The sequence below is a fragment of the Thalassophryne amazonica genome, chromosome 11 (genome assembly GCF_902500255.1).
Source record: "Thalassophryne amazonica chromosome 11, fThaAma1.1, whole genome shotgun sequence".
Taxonomy (NCBI): Eukaryota; Metazoa; Chordata; class Actinopteri; order Batrachoidiformes; family Batrachoididae; genus Thalassophryne; species Thalassophryne amazonica.
In genome coordinates, this window is record NC_047113.1 from 44149238 (window position 1) to 44169858 (window position 20621).

Genomic DNA, 20621 nt, shown 5'->3' on the forward strand with positions numbered 1-20621 from the left:
GGAGATCATTGCAGATGAACAGCCTATCATTTTTTGCACCTGTTTTCCCCTCTCCAATCAACTTTTTAATCAACGCTGTTCTTCTGAACAATGTCTTGAATGTCCCATTTTCCTTAGGTTTTCAAAGAGTAAAGCATGTTCAACAGGTGCTGGCTTCATCCTTTAATAGGGAACACCTGATTCACACCTGTTTGTTCCACAAAATTTTCAAACTCACTGACTGAATGCCACGCTACTATTATTGTGAACACCCCCTTTTCTACTTTTTTTTTTACTAATAGCCCAATTTCATAGCCTTAAGAGTGTGCATATCATGAATGTTTGGTCTTGTTGGATTTGTGAGAATCTACTGAATCTACTGGTATCTTGTTTCCCATGTAACAATAAGAAATATATTCAAAACCTGGATTAATCTTTTTAGTCACATAGTACTACTATTATTCTGAACACTACTGTATATGTTCTTATTTGTCGTTTTATACTTACTTTTTTACACCTTTGCACTACGGGAGTTGTCCTTTAATTTGGTTGTACCTTGTGTATAATGACAATAAAAAGCATTCTATTCTATTCTATTCAGGACAATTCAGTGAATGTCCTTGAGTGACCTGAATCTGACTGAACATCTCTGGAGAGATCTGAAAATAGTTGTGCACCGACACTCCCCATCCAGACTGATGAAGTTTGAGAGGTGCTGCAAAGACGAAACTGGGCAAAACTGTCTAAAGATAGGTGTACCAAACTTGTGGCATCATATTCAAGAGGACTGGACGAAGTTTGTGCTGTCATACACTGTCGTTGATGAAAATGAACTGAAGAAATGCGGTGCAGCAGGGTTTATATCAATCATAAGCATGCATGTGAGAGAAAACTTAGATTTTTAGTGGCGCACAGTGAAACGTGACACCGCGTCAAAGCACGTGACAATTCATGTCAGTTTTTGACAGATTTTTCCATCAATTCATTACGATGCCTGACATAATGGGCTCCAGGAACCATCAAGAATACACTACGAATGCTGTTGCACTCTGTTACAAATCACCACAAACTGACATGCTCAGTTGCGAACTCCAAGAATCGAGTGTGATTCTTAGAAATGTTTTTTCTGGCAGCTAAAAACATGCTCCACGAATATCAAGAATGTCACGAACCGACACGTGTTGAACCCTATTCAGATGTATTAAGTCACGTTACGCATGTCACAAATGTGCTGCGAATGATCACAAATGATCTTCATAACACATTGTGGATATGTGTAAACGTAGCATAAAGTACAATTCATTCTGAGAACCATGTCTATCACTGTGCATGGTTTAACACCGAGAGTGTTAAAATAAGATTTTAAGGATTAAAACCTAAAGTGAAATCTTGAACTCAGACATTAACAGTTTCATTGTTGCTGTCTGCAGATGATGCCAAAGCTTCTGACAGTATCTCACGACCAAACTTTATTTAGGCCAAGATCTACAAAACAAATTCATTATTTTATCAAACAGAAAAGGTCAGAGATGCCACCTGAGATGGATGTTCTGTTGGTGAGGAACAAAGGTGGAGAGCTGTGACGGGTCAGGCCATAACCTGCCACTGCTGTGTTTTTCACAGGAAGGCTGCCTCCCACCTGCACTCGTGCCGCACGCCCACGCAAGAAAGGTCAGAAGTTGAGCAATAATGGCAAAAATTAAGCCTCCAAGGAACAAGGTGAGGGTGGGCGAATATTAGCGCGGATGTGCAGGGGGAGCTGCAACAACACTGGGGCTTAATGGAAAAGGAAATAACTCGGATATGATACAGCCATCCAGAGAATCCATTATAACACACCACCTGATTCAGTGGCGATGGAGCAGGGGAGGAGAAGCCCAAGGCGAAGCCTGGCATTATGTGTGCATAAAACCATCCACCTGCCACACTGTCTGGGCTCCAGCTCACCTTAGCTGCTTTTTAAAAAGACAGTGAAGACGGTGTTTGTGGAAAGGTGAGGTGGATCACAAGCACAATATGATCACAAAATGAGAGGATGGACCCTTTTTTTGGTCCCTTTATTTATGTTTATGTTTAGGGGTGGTTGCCAAGTGGGTCATGCACTTGGTTTCAGTGCGGAAGGTTCCTGGTTCAAATCCCACCCCTGCCACATTTCTCCATGTAATGTGGAGCTGCATCAGGAAGGGCAGCTGGTGTAAAACATGTGCCAATTCAACATGCAAACCCACCTTGGGTTTGCTGTGGCGACCCCGAGTGCAAACAAGGGAGCAGCTGAAGGGACTTACTATTTATGTTTGTAGATTCCTCCTACACCTTCCTCATTACCTGAATCTTCTTTCTCCATCACCACCTCTATTTCTTCCTCCATTATCACCTCCTCCCTCATCCTCACTTGGCGTCAGTGGATAATTTCACACTACCCTCTTATTTACTTCACAAATCACCCCTAATGTGCTGGATCCCGCTGCCCTCGTCTTCTCTTGTGTTGTTGCAAAACCGCAGTTACATCAAAACTTCCAACAGTGAAAATCCGTCCATGTGTGGCTGTGCGTGAGAGAGGCTCGTCTTACGCTCTGCTTTGGGTGGTGTTGAGGACGCACGGGCCCCACGCCCTCCACTGCCAGCTGACATTTGGAGCCGGGAGGCCGTAGGCAGTGCATGTTAGCTTCTGGCTGCTGCCACTGGGGTACGGGCTGGACGGCTCGGCCACCTCTTTCTCATGGATGTGTGGAGGGACTGAGGAAGAGGAGAGCCAATTAGTCTGGATTCTAACCTCGCACCATGTTTTAGGTGATTGTAAAACAATGAGAACATCTCCCGGTGTTCACTTTCCTTAATGAGTATTCCCCGAATACTTTGCCTCCTCACTGTCTGCCTGGACTATGAAGAATAATGCCTGACCTTTCATTCAGCATAAGAAGTATGATCAACTTCCAATTAAGGCAAGTCTGAGCTAGACAGTCTTAATTGTCCTGAAGGGGCAACTTGGTTTCCAATTTATTACGTCCGAGAAAGGATGTAATAAAATCAGCGGCATTTATTTATTTATTTATTTATCAAAACTACTGCACAGATTTTGATGAAAGTTTCAACACAGATACATATTAGGCCATGGAAAACACCGTAAAATTTTGGTGGTGATCCGAATCGGGATTATGGATAAAGATTTCTCTTCATTTAAGCTTTGAAGGATTACGTCAAAACTACTTCATGGATTCTCATGCATCCAATGACCACATGAAATAAAACTGTTTTCCTGTTTGAAGTCTTCCGAGAGCACATACCTCAGCCAGGATTTACATACATATATTAACCACAGGTTCTGTAAAGAAAAATTTAAGGGAAAAGAAAACCAAAAAGACAATACATGTACAATATTACATGAACCATTAAGGAATTGCAGCATTTGATGAATGATCAATGCATGTGGATTAGACAATTTGAGCCCATTAATTCTGATGTTTGGGAAAACTCCTGTTTTTGACTGTGGATTTCCTGTGTATGTGGAACATACAAAAACATCCCGAAGTGAATGACATTGGTCCAACAAAAAAGGTGACTCCAGTGTAAACCCCAGCATACTGTCACATTTAGCTGTTATTCTTTATGTTCTGTTTCTCTGCTGTCTGCTGCAGCGCTGCACAGGAACAGACTTCCATTTCCTCAGTTGTTACACAGTTATTGTTCACTCAGCACGTTTTGCTGCTTGGCAAAGACATTCAGGGTTGGGTAGGATTACTTTGAAATGTAATCCAAAAGTAATCAGATTACAAGTAATCCAAATGTATTTACATACATACATGTAATCCACATGTATTCTTTCAAAGTAATCCTACCCAACCTTGAAGACATTTATTCATATTTGTTTGAAATGAGCAAGAGTGCTAATTGAATTTTATCTCTGGAGCCCGAAGAAGTCCAAAGACACAAAGAAAAGCTTAAAGTAGTGACAGCATCATGAGCGCTTGTATAACAAATGCTTTAAGTGTGACTGACTTGGTTTTAAAGACATGCTGAAATAACTGAGCTCTGGTACAAACCCCCCCCCCCCCCCCCCCCCATTCTCTCTCCATTTAAAACAAAAAAGGCAGTTTAACATTGTGCTTCTTGCATTTCCGCTGTCATGAAAATGTATGGAATCGTGATTTTTTTTTTGGTATATAAGTCGCACAGGACTCTAAAAGCCCCCCTGACACTTGCATGACTTTGATGCATGCATTTGAACACCCTGCTTCGTGCAGGAGAATAAACTCATCTTTAACGGGTGTAGACTGAACGTGAGAGGGGCGCCGTCGCGTGCAATTGCGCAAAGAGAATTTTGAAATGTTCAAAAAAATCTTTCACACATAAATGTCATGCAACATTGCGCAATCTACTCGCCAACACTACGTGCAGCTCATCAAGTCAAGTAAAGAAGTGAACAGAGCGAGTGATTGCGTCAGCGCACCGCATCAGTGTGCAGCTCGTCTGAACTATTATAATGAGATGTTAAATCAATCATAAACATACTTTTACAGCTGCACACAAGAAGCAAAGAACATGCAACTGTTTTACCAAGCCATTACAATTTAAACATGACAAATAATTACCTTTTTAGAGGGTTCCAAATCCTTTCTCCAGCTCGTTCAGGACGAGCGCCCGCGCACTCGAACAGCTGCTGCTGGAGCGCTCCTCTGTGATTCAGGAAGTGATTTAGAGCCTTTTTCAAATGCTAACTCACAGAGAAATGATTAATCCACCACAAAATAATTCTTTTATATACGCAGCGCACAGCGCGTGGCAGCTGGTGGAACAACGCACGGCGTCCAGCTGGGAACATAGCAGGTAGGACTGTCACGATGATGTGCATGCAAGTGCATGCATCAAAGCTGTGCAAGTGTCAGGTGGCCTTAAGTCGCAGGATCTCACAAACTAGTAAAAAAATAATCAGTACTTATCCTCCAGAAAATACTGTATAAACAGAAATTTAATAGGGGGACAAAGAAGTGGATGAACGTCCTACAACTGTGTTTTGCATAAAAGAAGTTAATGCATTTTACTGTTTGGTATAAGTCCACCATCTGTCTGTGCTTCAAGGGTTGTGTTTCTACTGCACACATCTTCTGCCTCTTTATTAGAAAAGCACTAAAGCTCTCAAGGTTTGCCACTAGAACATTAACTGTTGCACAGCTGTTATTTGCACACAAACATCATCTCATGGGGCTGGTTACCATTGACGACGAGCGTGATATTGAGCCTCTTCTCGAGTGTAGCAGCGCTGTTCTTCAGCACAACCGTGTAGAGCCCTGAATCCTCCTGAGAAACATCCTTAATCTCCAAAGCATGCTTAGGATGCATCCTCATCCTTTTCATCCTAAACTCTGGACGCTGGTTTATCGGCTTGCCGTCTTTGTACCTGCACACACAAAGCACAGCTCTTGGAGTAAAGTGTTCCCTCTGCTCCTAAATCAGATTGTATGTCATTGTAGTAACACTTTATAGGAAAACCATGGAGGATTCACATCTCACCACTGTGTTTCGGGAGTGGGGTAGGCGGAGACGTTCACCTGAAGCCTGAAAGACTTCTGACCAGCCGTTACCTCTTGCACGGGTTCATTCCTGTAGTCAAGTCTGATAAATGGCTTTTCTGGAAAAACAGACGACTTTTTAGATGTGTCCATATTCTACACTTATGGAAGAGAAATGCTGCCTACCGTAAACGGTGACTTTGGTTTGTCTGGTTTGTGTTGTAGCAATGGTGGTGGCGTTACAGCTGTACGGGCCGCTGTCTGTGACCTTGACCGCATGGATGCTCAGGATGCTGACGGCCTCTGTGTTGTGAAGCAGAGCTTGACGCTGCTGTTGAATGCTCACCAAAGTGTCCCTCTGAGGATAAGAGACAGACTGCGCGTGTCATCAAACACCCTTCAGAACTTCAAAAACACAGTTTTTAGCCCTTAGCCAGACTTTGGCTGATGATAATCAATTGGATTTATACATCTCATTAAAAAAAAAAAAAAAAAAAATTCCAGCTATTTCTTTCAAATCGCTCTGGATTGACCAGCACAGGCTTTGCTGCATCATAATGTTTTTGATAAGGATATGTCATTCAAAGCGCATATTAAACAAATATGGAAGACTGCTATTTTGCATTTACGCAATATCTCTAAAATTAGAAAGGTCTTGTCTCAGAGTGATGCTGAAAAACTAATTCATGCATTTATTTCCTCTAGGTTGGACTATTGTAATTCATTATTATCAGGTTGTCCTAAAAGTTCCCTGAAAAGCCTTCAGTTAATTCAAAATGCTGCAGCTAGAGTACTAATGGGGACTAGAAGGAGAGAACATATCTCACCCATATTGGCCTCTCTTCATTGGCTTCCTGTTAATTCTAGAATAGAATTTAAAATTCTTCTTCTTACTTATAAGGTTTTGAATAATCAGGTCCCTTCTTATCTTAGGGACCTCATAGTACCATATCACCCCAATAGAGCGCTTCGCTCTCAGACTGCAGGCTTACTTGTAGTTCCTAGGGTTTGTAAGAGTAGAATGGGAGGCAGAGCCTTCAGCTTTCAGGCTCCTCTCCTGTGGAACCAGCTCCCAATTCGGATCAGGGAGACAGACACCCTCTCTACTTTTAAGATTAGGCTTAAAACTTTCCTTTTTGCTAAAGCTTATAGTTAGGGCTGGATCAGGTGACCCTGAACCATCCCTTAGTTATGCTGCTATAGACGTAGACTGCTGGGGGGTTCCCATAATGCACTGAGTGTTTCTTTCTCTTTTTGCTCTGTATGCACCACTCTGCATTTAATCATTAGTGATCGATCTCTGCTCCCCTCCACAGCATGTCTTTTTCCTGGTTCTCTCCCTCAGCCCCAACCAGTCCCAGCAGAAGACTGCCCCTCCCTGAGCCTGGTTCTGCTGGAGGTTTCTTCCTGTTAAAAGGGAGTTTTTCCTTCCCACTGTCGCCAAGTGCTTGCTCACAGGGGGTCGTTTTGACCATTGGGGTTTTTACGTAATTATTGTATGGCCTTGCCTTACAATATAAGGTGCCTTGGGGCAACTGTTTGTTGTGATTTGGCGCTATATAAATAAAATTGATTGATTGATTGATTGATTAATGGTAAAAATCAAATTTTATTTTTAAAAGACTTTTAACTTTTGTCTTTTCTTTTCTGTTTTTTTTTTTTTTTAAACTATCATTTAAATTTTCATCACCTTGTCGAAATCTTGTATCATTGTTTGGTTATACAATTTTACAGTTTTGCTTGTTTTGTTGTATATTCTTGTTTTTATGCACTTTATGAATTACACCAGTGGCAGCCGGTCTGCTCTGTGTAAGCCTGATGCCATCAGATCTCAGAAGCTTGGATGGGAGAGCTCTTTGGAACACCAGCGGCTGTGTGTTTCTCTGGGCGAAACTGGAGTTGCATCAGGAAGGGCATCCGGCTTAAAACTTGCATTCATGCATTTGCCATTGTGTGTGTGTGTGTGTGAATAAAATATTGAATAATTAAGCAGATACGCATTTTAAACTCAAAGTCATTCTGCCATTTGTGACATTATTTTTTCAGTCAGAGGTTACATTCAGGAACATTAATGATCTATTCTGTCAAAAATGTAGCCGTGTTTCACTCATGTTTAAGCAACTCAGTATAAAGAAGCATATTACTAAATCTCAAGGTCATGCTTTAGTATTTTTAATCTATTTTTGTCAATTATGCTCAGTCATTTTGTATCTGTGTAAACAAAGAAGGTGAAACATCGCCTCATCTTTTATTCAGGCATTATGCATATGTATAAGGCACAAAAAAAGGTAACTAAAATATTTGTTGAATTTTATTTATTTGTTCATTTATTTATTTTCAAAACCCGGGAAGTTTGCATTTTTATTTGTAAAAATTCATTATAGCTGAGAAGACATTTTTTCATTTTAATGTTTTCAGAAAAACATTCCTCCAAGAACACGAGAGTACTGTCAGGAAGCGAATATGAAGTAAAACTTGTGCCATGGGGGGAAATGCAGTAACCTTTGTAAAATCTGGTGAGGACAGTCAGGAAGGTTTCCAGTAAATCCAAATGAGGGAAAGGCTTGGAAATAGAATGAAATAAATGGAAACCTGTCAGTGTTTCTGAACACACACACACACACAAAACACAAAGTCTATGCTTATATAAATAACCGAATGTCACACTAAAAATACTACAACATGCATAAATGGCCATGCTTATGCATTCTAACACTGAAGAAAGCTTGCAGAGGCCTCATTTTATATGCAAAGTTATAAGATGCATCCACATGATCTTCATGCAGAACTGAAACACGATATAAGGCTGATATTACAAGTATATGTGCTTATTAATAATTCTATTGATGTTAGGGCCCTGTCCCACTGTCGTTTAGGAGGATTTGCGTATGGATTACGCACAAAATTGGCCCATATTCGCCAAACATCTGCAATATCCATGTAATATGTCTGTATGAGTCGGGCGTCATCTGAACACGCCCGTGATCATCCGCAGAGGCACGCACGTGGACAGCCAGGATTTTTGAGCTGTTCAAAAATCTGGATGCGGATAATATCCGCCTTACATACTCCATTTATACTCAATTCATACCCAATACATACTCACTCTATGCGCTGTATATCTGCCATTAACCGCTGATAACCGCAACTGACAGGGATTTGCGGCTTGGCAGCGGACTGGGACAGTGTGTAAAACAGATATATATCGTGCCCATCATGTCCACATCACAAACTAAGCAAATGCATACAAATTGGCCACGAATAAAGCATTTTTATTACATCTGCTTTGCAGCTGATTTGCGGACAATCTGTGAATGCATAGCAAACATGTCACATAAACCCAAAGTACTATATGTGGCAGAAAGCGACATACCTAGTCAGTACCGGTCCATCTGTGTAAATCCACAAAGACGTAGCTGCTGCAATCCAGGACTTTTATTTAACACCAACAAAAGGAAGAGTTGCTCTTTAGCCACAACTCACGGTGAAGTCTGTTTTCTGTGACACTCTCAAAAAAAAACAAAAAAACATCTCACACCCCCAGCAGCTTTCCCCTCCCGCTCCCCAAACTCATGAACAGTTAACCCTCGCATGACAACACTCTGTGATCAACTTGTCCAAGTCCAACAAATGCTCCAGAGGCTGTATTGTTGGTGTGAATAGTGATGCCGACGACCCGAGTGCGCTTCTTTTATGACCGCAATGCAGATGCCGTGCACATGCAACACGTGCACAATGCATTCATAATACACCCGTAATAATGCAGTGATAATCTCAATATGTCGGATCAGTTTCCTCACTACATGCGTTATATAACCGTGATTGTTCATCATATATTCGCTATATATTATTAATATATCCGTAATTCATACTGGGATATTTGTCATTTTTGGCCATTTTTGTTGCGGACGACAACGAACGCCCGCAATTTGTGTACTCAATTCATGTGCTATTAATCCTAGGGGCCCTGTCCCACAGGTAGTTTGGTCTATTGTCCATGAGGGGAAATTCTGTTCCACTGTACATTCAACTTTACAAACTAGTAAAGTAACAAAACATCCTATGGTAATCACTGAGCAGTCCAGTAAAACATCCAAAACACCTGCAACATTTCTTAATAAAATAATATGTTTACTTCCTTTCCACCATTATGTGGTTGTTTTCTAAAGCTGTGCTGAGGCTGCAGGTACCAAGCTTTCAGAAACCTGCACCCTGTTGCACCTCAGGATCATGTATCTGAACCCAGAGGGCATAACAGCAAAGCCACAACTGAGTGGATGTGTGATGTCCTCTGCTATTATGTTTGCAAAGTGTGTTGGCTTTATAATTAAACTGTGAGAGACTGGGATTCTGGAGACCTATAATCTTGGCAGTTATCTGAGTTATACATGTTAATAGATTTTTGACAGAAAGCATCCTGTAGAAACAGATTGAACATTAAAGCAAAACATGTTGGTTGTTTCTTTTGTATCATTTTGAACAACTGAAGATGGGATGTGACAATACAATCCTTTGAGTTTCCAGATGGCTGATAGTCTTTGATGCCACCTTTTTTGTGTGTCCTTTGTGTGCTGTTCAAAGCATAGTGTGTTATCCAATGAAAGTCCAAAGTATTTGAAGCAGTTGTTTCATTGTTGACCAGGGTGGAGTGCTGAAGAGATGGATCACTATCATTTTTTTAGCTTCAAGATGGAGATAGTTATTTTCATACCCATGAGTAAAGTGAGCAACAGTGTTAGTGGCCAAGTAGTTCCTGCACTTGCAGAAGGCAAACAGAAGGCTCCCAGTTCAAGGCCACCCAAGCCCATTTTGCAAGCAATATGGCATTGGGTCAGGAAGAGCATCCAGCATTAAACTGGTGAGGAAATCTACATGCCAATCTGCTGTTGTAGCCCCAAGAAAAAGGAGAAGCTTAATGAACTTACTTTTAATGTTGTGATAATATACAACCAAATGATCATCTGTAAGGAGAGCCAAAATGGCAGCATTGTCAGAATATTTGAGGTAAATGGCTATGAGTGAACAGCTTATTAGAAGAACTGGGCTTAGCACACAGTCTTGTGGTGCTCCACTGTTTGTGGTGAGTACAAGAGATATTATACTGTCTACCCAGACTGTTTGCCATCTACCACTGAGAAAATTGTGCCAAACATTAATCATCTAGAAAGGGGTAATGAGCTGATGACGTTTCCAGATCAGCATGTGTCTTGGATGGTATATTACAGGCAAAACTAAAATCCACAAAAATATCCTAGCAAAGATGTCTGGGGAATCTAGATGCTGAAGGAGGAGACATAGCAGATGAGCCAGTGCATCCTCTGTGCTCCTCTTAGCCTTATAGGCAAATTAGCAAAGATACGAGGTCTGTTAGAAAAGTATCCGACCTTATTACTTTTTTTAAAAACCATATGGATTCGAATCAAGTGTGATTGCGTCAGACAAGCTTGAACACTCGTGCGCATGCGTGAGTTTTTTCATGCCTGTCGGTTGCTTCATTCGCCTGTGAGCAGGCTTTGAGTGAGGTGTGGTCCACCCCTCTCGTCTATTTTTTATTGCGAATAAATGTCTGAACGATTTGGAGCTTTGCTGCATCAATTTTTTTTCCAGAAACTGTGAGAGACCTCCAGGTGGACACTGTTCGAAAAATTAATATGGCTTTCAGGGACGATTTTATGGGGATTAAACAGATTACGGGGTGTTACTGATGCTTTAAGGACGGCCCACAACTGCTGAGAGCGCGACGCGCTCCCAGCCCCCATCGACAGGCTGACACCCCGCTGGAACAACCAGATCATTTTCAACGTGAAAGCTTTGTTGATCCGGGACCTCGTCTGACTTTCGCAAAAAGGCAGAAGATGTGGACATCAGCACTTTTTCCGGCACATTCCACCATTACAGGAGCTTCTCTTTCCATGACAAAAACTCCTGTAACAGTGAAATGTGCCGTTCATTTTTAAACTGGACGCTGTCTTGATCCGGTATGTCATCTGACTAGCACAGGAATTGTGAAAAGACGTGGACAATTAGTCCGCCTTTTGCATCTGTGCATGTGTCTTTTCGGACCACAGCGGCATGTCTGAGATGGAGTCTCTTCACTCAGAGCAATCAAATGGATTAATGGGATTAATAGCCATCAGATGATAAAGGTAAAACCTCTTAAATCATTCTAAAGTCAATTTTCAGCAGAAACAAGGTCATTTTAAGAAGATACGAGGCAAAATTCCGTGACGCTTTGAAATGTCCGACGCGTAATGAAGGCATCAGCTAGCAGCTCGTTTAGCAGCGGCGCTCTGATCGCTACTGCCGCCTTTTATGATACAATAATGCTGAATTTATGTGGAAATGATTGTTGTACAAAAGCTTCACATATAAGTCGCTGAGATAGATGATGACTGGAGTACAGTTTGAAGTAGAAACAAGGTGATAATCTGTGAACCGCGTCATCAGGGGGGTGCGATTTTTAGGGGGACTGTTCAGTCTGCGACACCAGACCCATGCAGATTACAGATTTTGTAGCCATTTTGAAAACCCCATTCAATGTATATTTTACCTCTCATATTTGAAAGTGACGTGCAGACTGGCACTCATTATCGCCAGACAAAGTTTGATCTGGATCTGATCTGGATTATGGATTTTTGTGGACATTGGAATTTAATACTGAAAAGCCCATTTGTGTACATTTCGTGTTATATCTCAATCAAAAGTGCCTCAATCACTCTCATTTTTCCGTTATGGATTTACCTACACCAGAGGAGAGACAAAGTCACTGTCAAGTCATTCTCAAGTCATCAATCTGCAAGTCTCAAGTCAGCTTGCAAACAACTGGTGGTCATTATGACTTGAGACTTGCAGAATGATGACCTACACCACCAAAACTGTATGGAGGTTCCAATTTTATGCCTATTTGTCGGTCTTCCAGTTATCAGTCAGAAACCAAGTGCCAAAAAGCAATGAGAAATTGTGCATAGCAGAGATAACCAATGTTCTGTGCAAATTATCTGAAAAAGAATTCAGAAACCAAAACATCTGGAAAAAAACAAAAAACAAAACAAAACCTGACAACACCACAAAATACTTCGACTCAAGGGCATGAACTAAATACATACTCCTGACATTTGATCACATCTAATTTAGCTTATGAAAAGCCACTTCTAACAGGACTTTGACTTTGATAATACACTCAACAAAAATATAAATGCAACACTTTTGGTTTTGCTCCCATTTTGTATGAGATGAACTCAAAGATCTAAAACTTTTTCCACATACACAATATCACCATTTCCCTCAAATATTGTTCACAAACCAGTATAAATCTGTGATAGTGAGCACTTCTCCTTTGCTGAGATAATCCATCCCACGTCACAGGTGTGCCATACCAAAATGCTGATTAGACACCATGATTAGTGCACAGGTGTGCCTTAGACTGCCCACAATAAAAGGCCACTCTGAAAGGTGCAGTTTTATCACACAGCACAATGCCACAGATGTCGCAAGATTTGAGGGAGCGTGCAATTGGCATGCTGACAGCAGGAATGTCAACCAGAGCTGTTGCTCATGTATTGAATGTTCATTTCTCTACCATAAGCCGTCTCCAAAGGCGTTTCAGAGAATTTGGCAGTACATCCAACCAGCCTCACAACCGCAGACCACGTGTAACCACACCAGCCCAGGACCTCCACATCCAGCATGTTCGCCTCCAAGATCGTCTGAGACCAGCCACTTGGACAGCTGCTGAAACAATCGGTTTGCATAACCAAAGAATTTCTGCACAAACTGTCAGAAACCGTCTCAGGGAAGCTCATCTGCATGCTCGTCGTCCTCATCGGGGTCTCGACCTGACTCCAGTTCGTCGTCGTAACCGACTTGAGTGGGCAAATGCTCACATTCGCTGGCGTTTGGCACGTTGGAGAGGTGTTCTCTTCACTGATGAATCCCGGTTCACACTGTTCAGGGCAGATGGCAGACAGTGTGTGTCTCGTCGTGTGGGTGAGCGGTTTTCTGATTTCAATGTTGTGGATCGAGTGGCCCATGGTGGCGGTGGGGTTATAGTATGGGCAGGCGTCTGTTATGGATGAAGAACACAGGTGCATTTTATTGATGGCATTTTGAATGCACAGAGATACCGTGACGAGATCCTGAGGACCATTGTTGTGCCAACATCCAAGAACATCACCTCATGTTGCAGCAGGATTATGCACAGCCCCATGTTGCAAGGATCTGTACACAATTCTTGGAAGCTGAAAATGTCCCAGTTCTTGCATGGCCGGCATACTCACCGGACATGTCACCCATTGAGCATGTTTGGATGCTCTGGACCGGCGTATATGACAGCGTGTACCAGTTCCTGCCAATATCCAGCAACTTCGCACAGCCATTGAAGAGGAGTGGACCAACATTCCACAGGCCACAATTGACAACCTGATCAACTCTATGCAAAGGAGAATGGGTTGCACTGCATGAGGCAATTCAATTCAATTCAATTCAATCAATTTTTGTTTTTTTATATAGCGCCAAATCACAACAAACAGTTGCCCAAAGGCGCTTTATATTGTAAGGCAAGGCCATACAATAATTATGTAAAACCCCAATGGTCAAAACGACCCCCTGTGAGCAAGCACTTGGCTACAGTGGGAAGGAAAAACTCCCTTTTAACAGGAAGAACCCTCCAGCAGAACCAGGCTCAGGGAGGGGCAGTCTTCTGCTGGTACTGGTTAGGGCTGAGGGAGAGAACCAGGAAAAAGACATGCTGTGGAGGGGAGCTAATTGGTGTGTGTCCTCTGGCTTCATGGATAGATAAAGCTGGGTATCATCTGCGTAACAATGAAAATGTAAGCAATACCGTCTAATAATACTGCCTAAGGGAAGCATGTATAAAGTGAATAAAATTGGTCCTAGCACAGACCTTGTGGAACTCCATAATTAACTTTAGTCTGTGAAGAAGATTCCCCATTTACATGAACAAATTGTAATCTATTAGACAAATATGATTCAAACCACCGCAGCGCAGTGCCTTTAATACCTATGGCATGCTCTAATCTCTGTAATAAAATTTTATGGTCAACAGTATCAAAAGCAGCACTGAGGTCTAACAGAACAAGCACAGAGATGAGTCCACTGTCCGAGGCCATAAGAAGATCATTTGTAACCATCACTAATGCTGTTTCTGTACTATGATGAATTCTAAAACCTGACTGAAACTCTTCAAATAGACCATTCCTCTGCAGATGATCAGTTAGCTGTTTTACAACTACCCTTTCAAGAATTTTTGAGAAAAAAGGAAGGTTGGAGATTGGCCTATAATTAGCTAAGATAGCTGGGTCAAGTGATGGCTTTTTAAGTAATGGTTTAATTACTGCCACCTTAAAAGCCTGTGGTACATAGCCAACTAACAAAGATAGATTGATCATATTTAAGATCGAAGCATTAAATAATGGTAGGGCTTCCTTGAGCAGCCTGGTAGGAATGGGGTCTAATAGACATGTTGATGGTTTGGATGAAGTAACTAATGAAAATAACTCAGACAGAACAATCGGAGAGAAAGAGTCTAACCACATACCGGCATCACTGAAAGCAGCCAAAGATAACGATACGTCTTTGGGATGGTTATGAGTAATTTCTTCTCTAATAGTTAAAATTTTGTTAGCAAAGAAAGTCATGAAGTCATTACTAGTTAAAGTTAATGGAATATTCAGCTCAATAGAGCTCTGACTCTTTGTCAGCCTGGCTACAGTGCTGAAAGAAACCTGGGGTTGTTCTTATTTTCTTCAATTAGTGATGAGTAGAAAGATGTCCTAGCTTTACGGAGGGCTTTTTATAGAGCAACAGACTCTTTTTCCAGGCTAAGTGAAGATCTTCTAAATTAGGTGAGACGCCATTTCCTCTCCAACTTACGGGTTATCTGCTTTAAGCTACGAGTTTGTGAGTTATACCACGGAGTCAGGCACTTCTGATTTAAAGCTCTCTTTTTCAGAGGAGCTACAGCATCCAAGTTGTCTTCAATGAGGATGTAAAACTATTGACGAGATACTCTATCTCCCTTACAGAGTTTAGGTAGCTACTCGCACTGTGTTGGTATATGGCATTAGAGAACATAAAGATGAATCATATCCTTAAACCTAGTTACAGCGCTTTCTGAAAGACTTCTAGTGTAATGAAACTTATTCCCCACTGCTGGGTAGTCCATCGGAGTAAAGGTAAATGTTATTAAGAAATGATCAGACGAAGGGAGTTTCAGGGATACTGTTAAGTCTTCTATTCCATACCATAAGTCAGAACAAGATCTAAGATATGATTAAAGTGGTGGGTGGACTCATTTACATTTTGAGCAAAAGCCAATAGAGTCTATAATAGATTAAATGCAAATGGTGGATCCACACCAGATACTGACTGGGGTATCCCCCCCCCCCCCCCCCCCCCCCCCCCCCCCCCAATTAAAACAAACCTGCACCTTTCAGAGTGGCCTTTTATTATGGACAGTCTAAGGCACACCTGTGCACTAATCCTGGTGTCTAATCAGCATCTTGATATGGCACACCTGTGAGGTGGGATGGATTATCTCAGCAAAGGAGAAGTGCTCACCTATCACAGATTTAGACTGGTTTGTGAACAATATTTGAGGGAAATGGTGATATTGTGTATGTGGAAAAAAGTTTTAGATCTTTGAGTTCATCTCATAACACAATGGGGAGCAAAACCAAAAGTGTTGCGTTTTATATTTGTTGAGTGTATATAAGACAACCCAAATTAAAGGAGAAATCTTTTAACAACCTGGACCTCATTTCTGGCATAAATATGGTCATTTACTCAACAATATAACTTTGGTCATTATTAGTCCACAGTTCAAACAACGGTGTTCAGGTTCAAATCTGAGCAAACATTTTTTTTCTTTTACTAAGGTGGATTAGAACTTTTTGTAGTACACAGCACCAACTACTGGACAGGCGGAATCTAGCAGTCAGTGTGACTCACTGATTTGAAAATGCAGCTCTTTTCAACCAGACGTGCGGTGCCGAGACATGTCAATCATCTGTGTCCAATCAGATTTCAGGGGAGTCCAATGTAACCCTGGCCTCCACTCTAGCTCCACCCATGCCAGGAAGTGTTCAATATTTGACATTTCCTGTTTCACTGTGGACTCAAATTTTGGCACTCCCTGTTTGTGTAAACTTGCCACTGAGTTCCCGTGAGATTCCATGGGATCTTGTCTGTCATTCCAGGAAGTATTCTGCTACTAACCTATAAAATTATTCAAGGACTGGTACCTCCCTACCTAGCTGACCTAATTAAACCTTACGTACCGGCCTGGGCTTTACGTTCTCAGGGTGCAGGACTACTTTGTGTCCCGAAGGTGAATAAGAAGTCTGTGGGTCACAGAGCTTTCTCTTATCGTGCCCCTGTTCTGTGAAGTGATCTCCCTGCGTCAATAAAACAGTCAGATTCTGTGGAGATTTTCAAGTCCAGACTTAAGACGCACTTATTGTTATGTGTCGACGCGGGTTGAGGAGCGGACCTGCGTCAGACAGAACCCAGCGCTAAAAATAACCAGAAAGCGGTTCCAACAACAGAAACAATTTATTTTTCACCTGTGCATAATAATGTGTACAAAACTGAAACAACATCCTTCTGGTGGAGTGACTGTTGGCACGCTCTTAAGCGCCCAAAAGGATAGAAGCCCGGCGTTCCTGGACCCACTACCATCAGACAAACACCCCCCAGGTGGACACGACAAACTTACTCTCTGTGAAGCAAAGAGAGGTGAGGTAAGTCAGCAGTTACAATATCTTTCAAAAGACACACGCTATCAGCAACACATTCAGGTCTGTATCTTTTAACTTTATGCAAATGAGCAGCTTCTCACAACAAGTGGAGGATCACTTATCCACACGCCACAGCAGTGAGAAGCAAGTTGCACAATTCTCATCACAATTCCAGTATACTGTGTAACAAAACACCAAGTTACTATCAACAATTAGTCAAACACTTAATCACCTTTGATGTGTGCTGACAGCATGTGTCCTCACCCTTCCCTGCTTCACGGGCTCGATGTGTCAAACCCAGGCGCGGTCCTCAGCGTCTCACAAACGGACATCACAAGGTCGAGTTCCCGGCAGTTCTGCTTAAATCACACATGACTTAAATGCAGAACGCCATCCAATTATCTGCTTCAGCTGAAAGTCTTTAAGGTTGCATGTGAGCACCAGTCACAGGTGCTGCACATGATGTTGATGAGGGTGAGGACTCTTCAGCCAGCACCTTCTCCACAGACAAATCAGTTTCCATGCCACCTGAAGAGCAAAGAAAAGAAAAGAACACCAAAATATCCAGCCACACCCCCCAACACACAACACTTATTTTCCCTTTCATATGGCTAGCATACTGGTACAGTTTTGTTTTACACTTTTTACTCTTTTAATTAATTTATTAGTAATTGGAGCAGGCTGCGGCCTCAACTTTACCTAAATTCTGGGTCTTTTAGTGAAGTTTAGGGCTAGTGGCCAGCGATCTCCTTAGTATTTCTGTGTTTTTCTTGTTGTTTAATGCTGGCAATTTATACAGTATTTTTTGTCTTTCTGATGCCTGATTCTGTTTTTCTCTGTTTAAGGTGCAGCTCCATCCAGAGATGGGAGTTGTATTCGTGTTGGCGATCCTACTGTCCTGTGCGCCAATAGCATTTCTTGTATATTCGTCCGTGAATTGTTCTGTGAATTGTTCTGTAATTTATGTTAGTAGCATGGCCCAAGCAGAGGGTCACCCCTTTGAGTCTGGTCTGCTTGAAGTTTCTTCCTCATAGGGAGTTTTCCTTACTACTGTTGCTCTGGGGGTTGGTAAGGTTAGACCTTACTGTGTGAAGCGCTTTGAGGCAACTCTGTTGTGATTTGGCGTTATATAAATGAAAATAAATTGAAAAAAAAAAAGTGTCGATACAGGAAGTGTTTGACATTTGACATTTCCTCATTCACTGTGGGCTCAAAATTTGGTACTTCTTGTTTGGGACTTCCTGTACCATGGAGTGAGCTCGTACTGTTTTCACTGCACTACATTGGAGAGCACATCCTTCACAATCTTCTCCAGTGTTTTCATCATGAGACTGCTAAGTGCTACAGGCCTACAGTCCTTATGTGATGAGGCAGCTTTATTTTTATGCTTGAGTGTAAGGATGTAACTTCTTTTACTCTCCAAAACACCTCAAGAGTTTCAAAATCTCTCCCCTGTCAACATGCAGACTGCTCCATGCAGAACCAACATTTCTATAAAAAGTGGCAGTGATATTTCTGACAGATTTAGAAACTCATGCTTTGCAATGACACAATCCTGGAAACACCAGATACACTCGACTGACCTGACAGGAACTAAACATCATTCTGGCTTGTTTCTCTTCAAGATTGGAACCAAATACACAGTGCTGTGATCAGACACCTGAGTGTTGTTCCTTAAAAGGATTGGCATCTTAACAGATCCATAACAAGGGTCAGACACCTTGTAAATAATGTTGGGCAAATCACATCCTGGTAAAAGATACCCCAGTTTTGCAGTGATTAAAATCACTCTCTTATATAGTTCAGTACATCAGTTACCATGTTTTTACCACAGTCCGAGTTGTTCTGTCAACTTTAGGGGCCCCTTCACACATAACACGATTGAAGCCAACTGGCACATGAAGGAGGAATTGCATGCAACTTATGAAAAATCGGACCCACCTGAAACGCCTTGCTGCAACCATTTGCGCACACAAGCGGCTGAAACACCGGTAATGCCCTGTGAGTGCCCATTCGACCCTTCTCTCAGAACGTGCCCGCCAGATTCCAGGTGCCACACATGAACATCTAACATATGTTGCTGGGTACTTAGAAAGGGGTGGCTATTCACGCTCCTGGCATGATAGGAGACAGCAGGTGAGCTGTCTGTGAACAGTGTCTAAGTGCTATACGAGTGTGCGTAACCTAGCAACACACATGTGGCGTGCCAGAGTGCTGGCTCCCCCCCCAACACATGTGCGGGGTGGGGGAGCACACTTGCATGAAATGCTAATATGTATGTACAAACATGATCACATGGTGGACCGGCCAGCCACGTCTGAGTGCACACAGCACAGCAAGGCGCCTCTCAGCTGATTACTGCCCAGCCACACACCGACAGCTGGAAATGATGACTCATTGCACACGACGTGTTACATTAAAAACACAGAGACCACAGCCAGGACAGTATATGTGTGACTTGTGTGTTGGTTTTTACGAATACATAAACCAACAACCAGTGATGAGCGGAGGCTCATTTTCCCATAATGCCTTTTAACATCTGCGTTTGTTACACTCAAACCTTTAGAATTCACACATTACTTTAAAACTAAAAGATATGTGTTATATTTTCACTTTGTAAAAATGACAGAGTGGACATTAATGTTAATAAATTATCCACACTAATTTGGTTTATAAATAAAAACCATAAGTCAAACCTGCTTTGCTTTTCATGTTGACTGCCACCCGTCTGGGTACTGTATGTTGAATGTAAATGGGTTTTTTGTAGCAGCTTGGCAGCTAGGCCCCTTCTGCTGGGGGTAGGGCTGAGCTCAACTCTTACAGCTGTTTGACTGCTACAAAACATGTAGCAGACAGGAACCAGCATGTATGATTTTAGGGTTTACCAATGTTTTTTGACCGTTTGGCTTTATTAACTATGCCAGCAAAAAAAAAAAACGTCAGCGGACAAAAGTTAGCAGAACTAAATTTAAGCTATTGGCCCACTAATGGTTTTTGAAGCTATCTGAAAAGTTAATCTACTAACAAAATGTTAGCTTCACCAATTAGCAGTTAGCGGAACTGTGCCCACCACTGCTTTTCACGTGCTCGCACTGTGTTCATGCGCACGAACACAAGTGTGCATGAAACCATTGCTGCGGTACGTGCACGCCTGTCCGACCGTGAATCCCTCCCGACAGCAGGTGGAATGTTTCGCGGTTCCTCATTTTATTTTTGGTTCGTGGATTTTGTCTGGTTTCTGCATCTTTCATGTTGTGTATATTCACCCAAAGTCTAGAGCCCCTTCACACATAAGTGAAACAAGTAACTGGAAATTGTCAGTAAATAAAAGGACTGTAGAGATACAGACAAAAGTTCAACAACGTTTCTCCCTAACACC

The 20621-nt window shown here is 42.0% G+C and overlaps 1 protein-coding gene across 1 annotated transcript in view; it reads right to left on the reverse strand.

Annotated features, from left to right (window-relative positions):
• flt4 (fms related receptor tyrosine kinase 4) overlaps positions 1 to 20621 on the reverse strand; it is a 332301-nt gene that overhangs the window by 125792 nt on the left and 185888 nt on the right. The window contains 1 exon segment of the mRNA XM_034181393.1: positions 2550 to 2715. Coding sequence (XP_034037284.1) covers positions 2550 to 2715 — 166 coding nt within the window.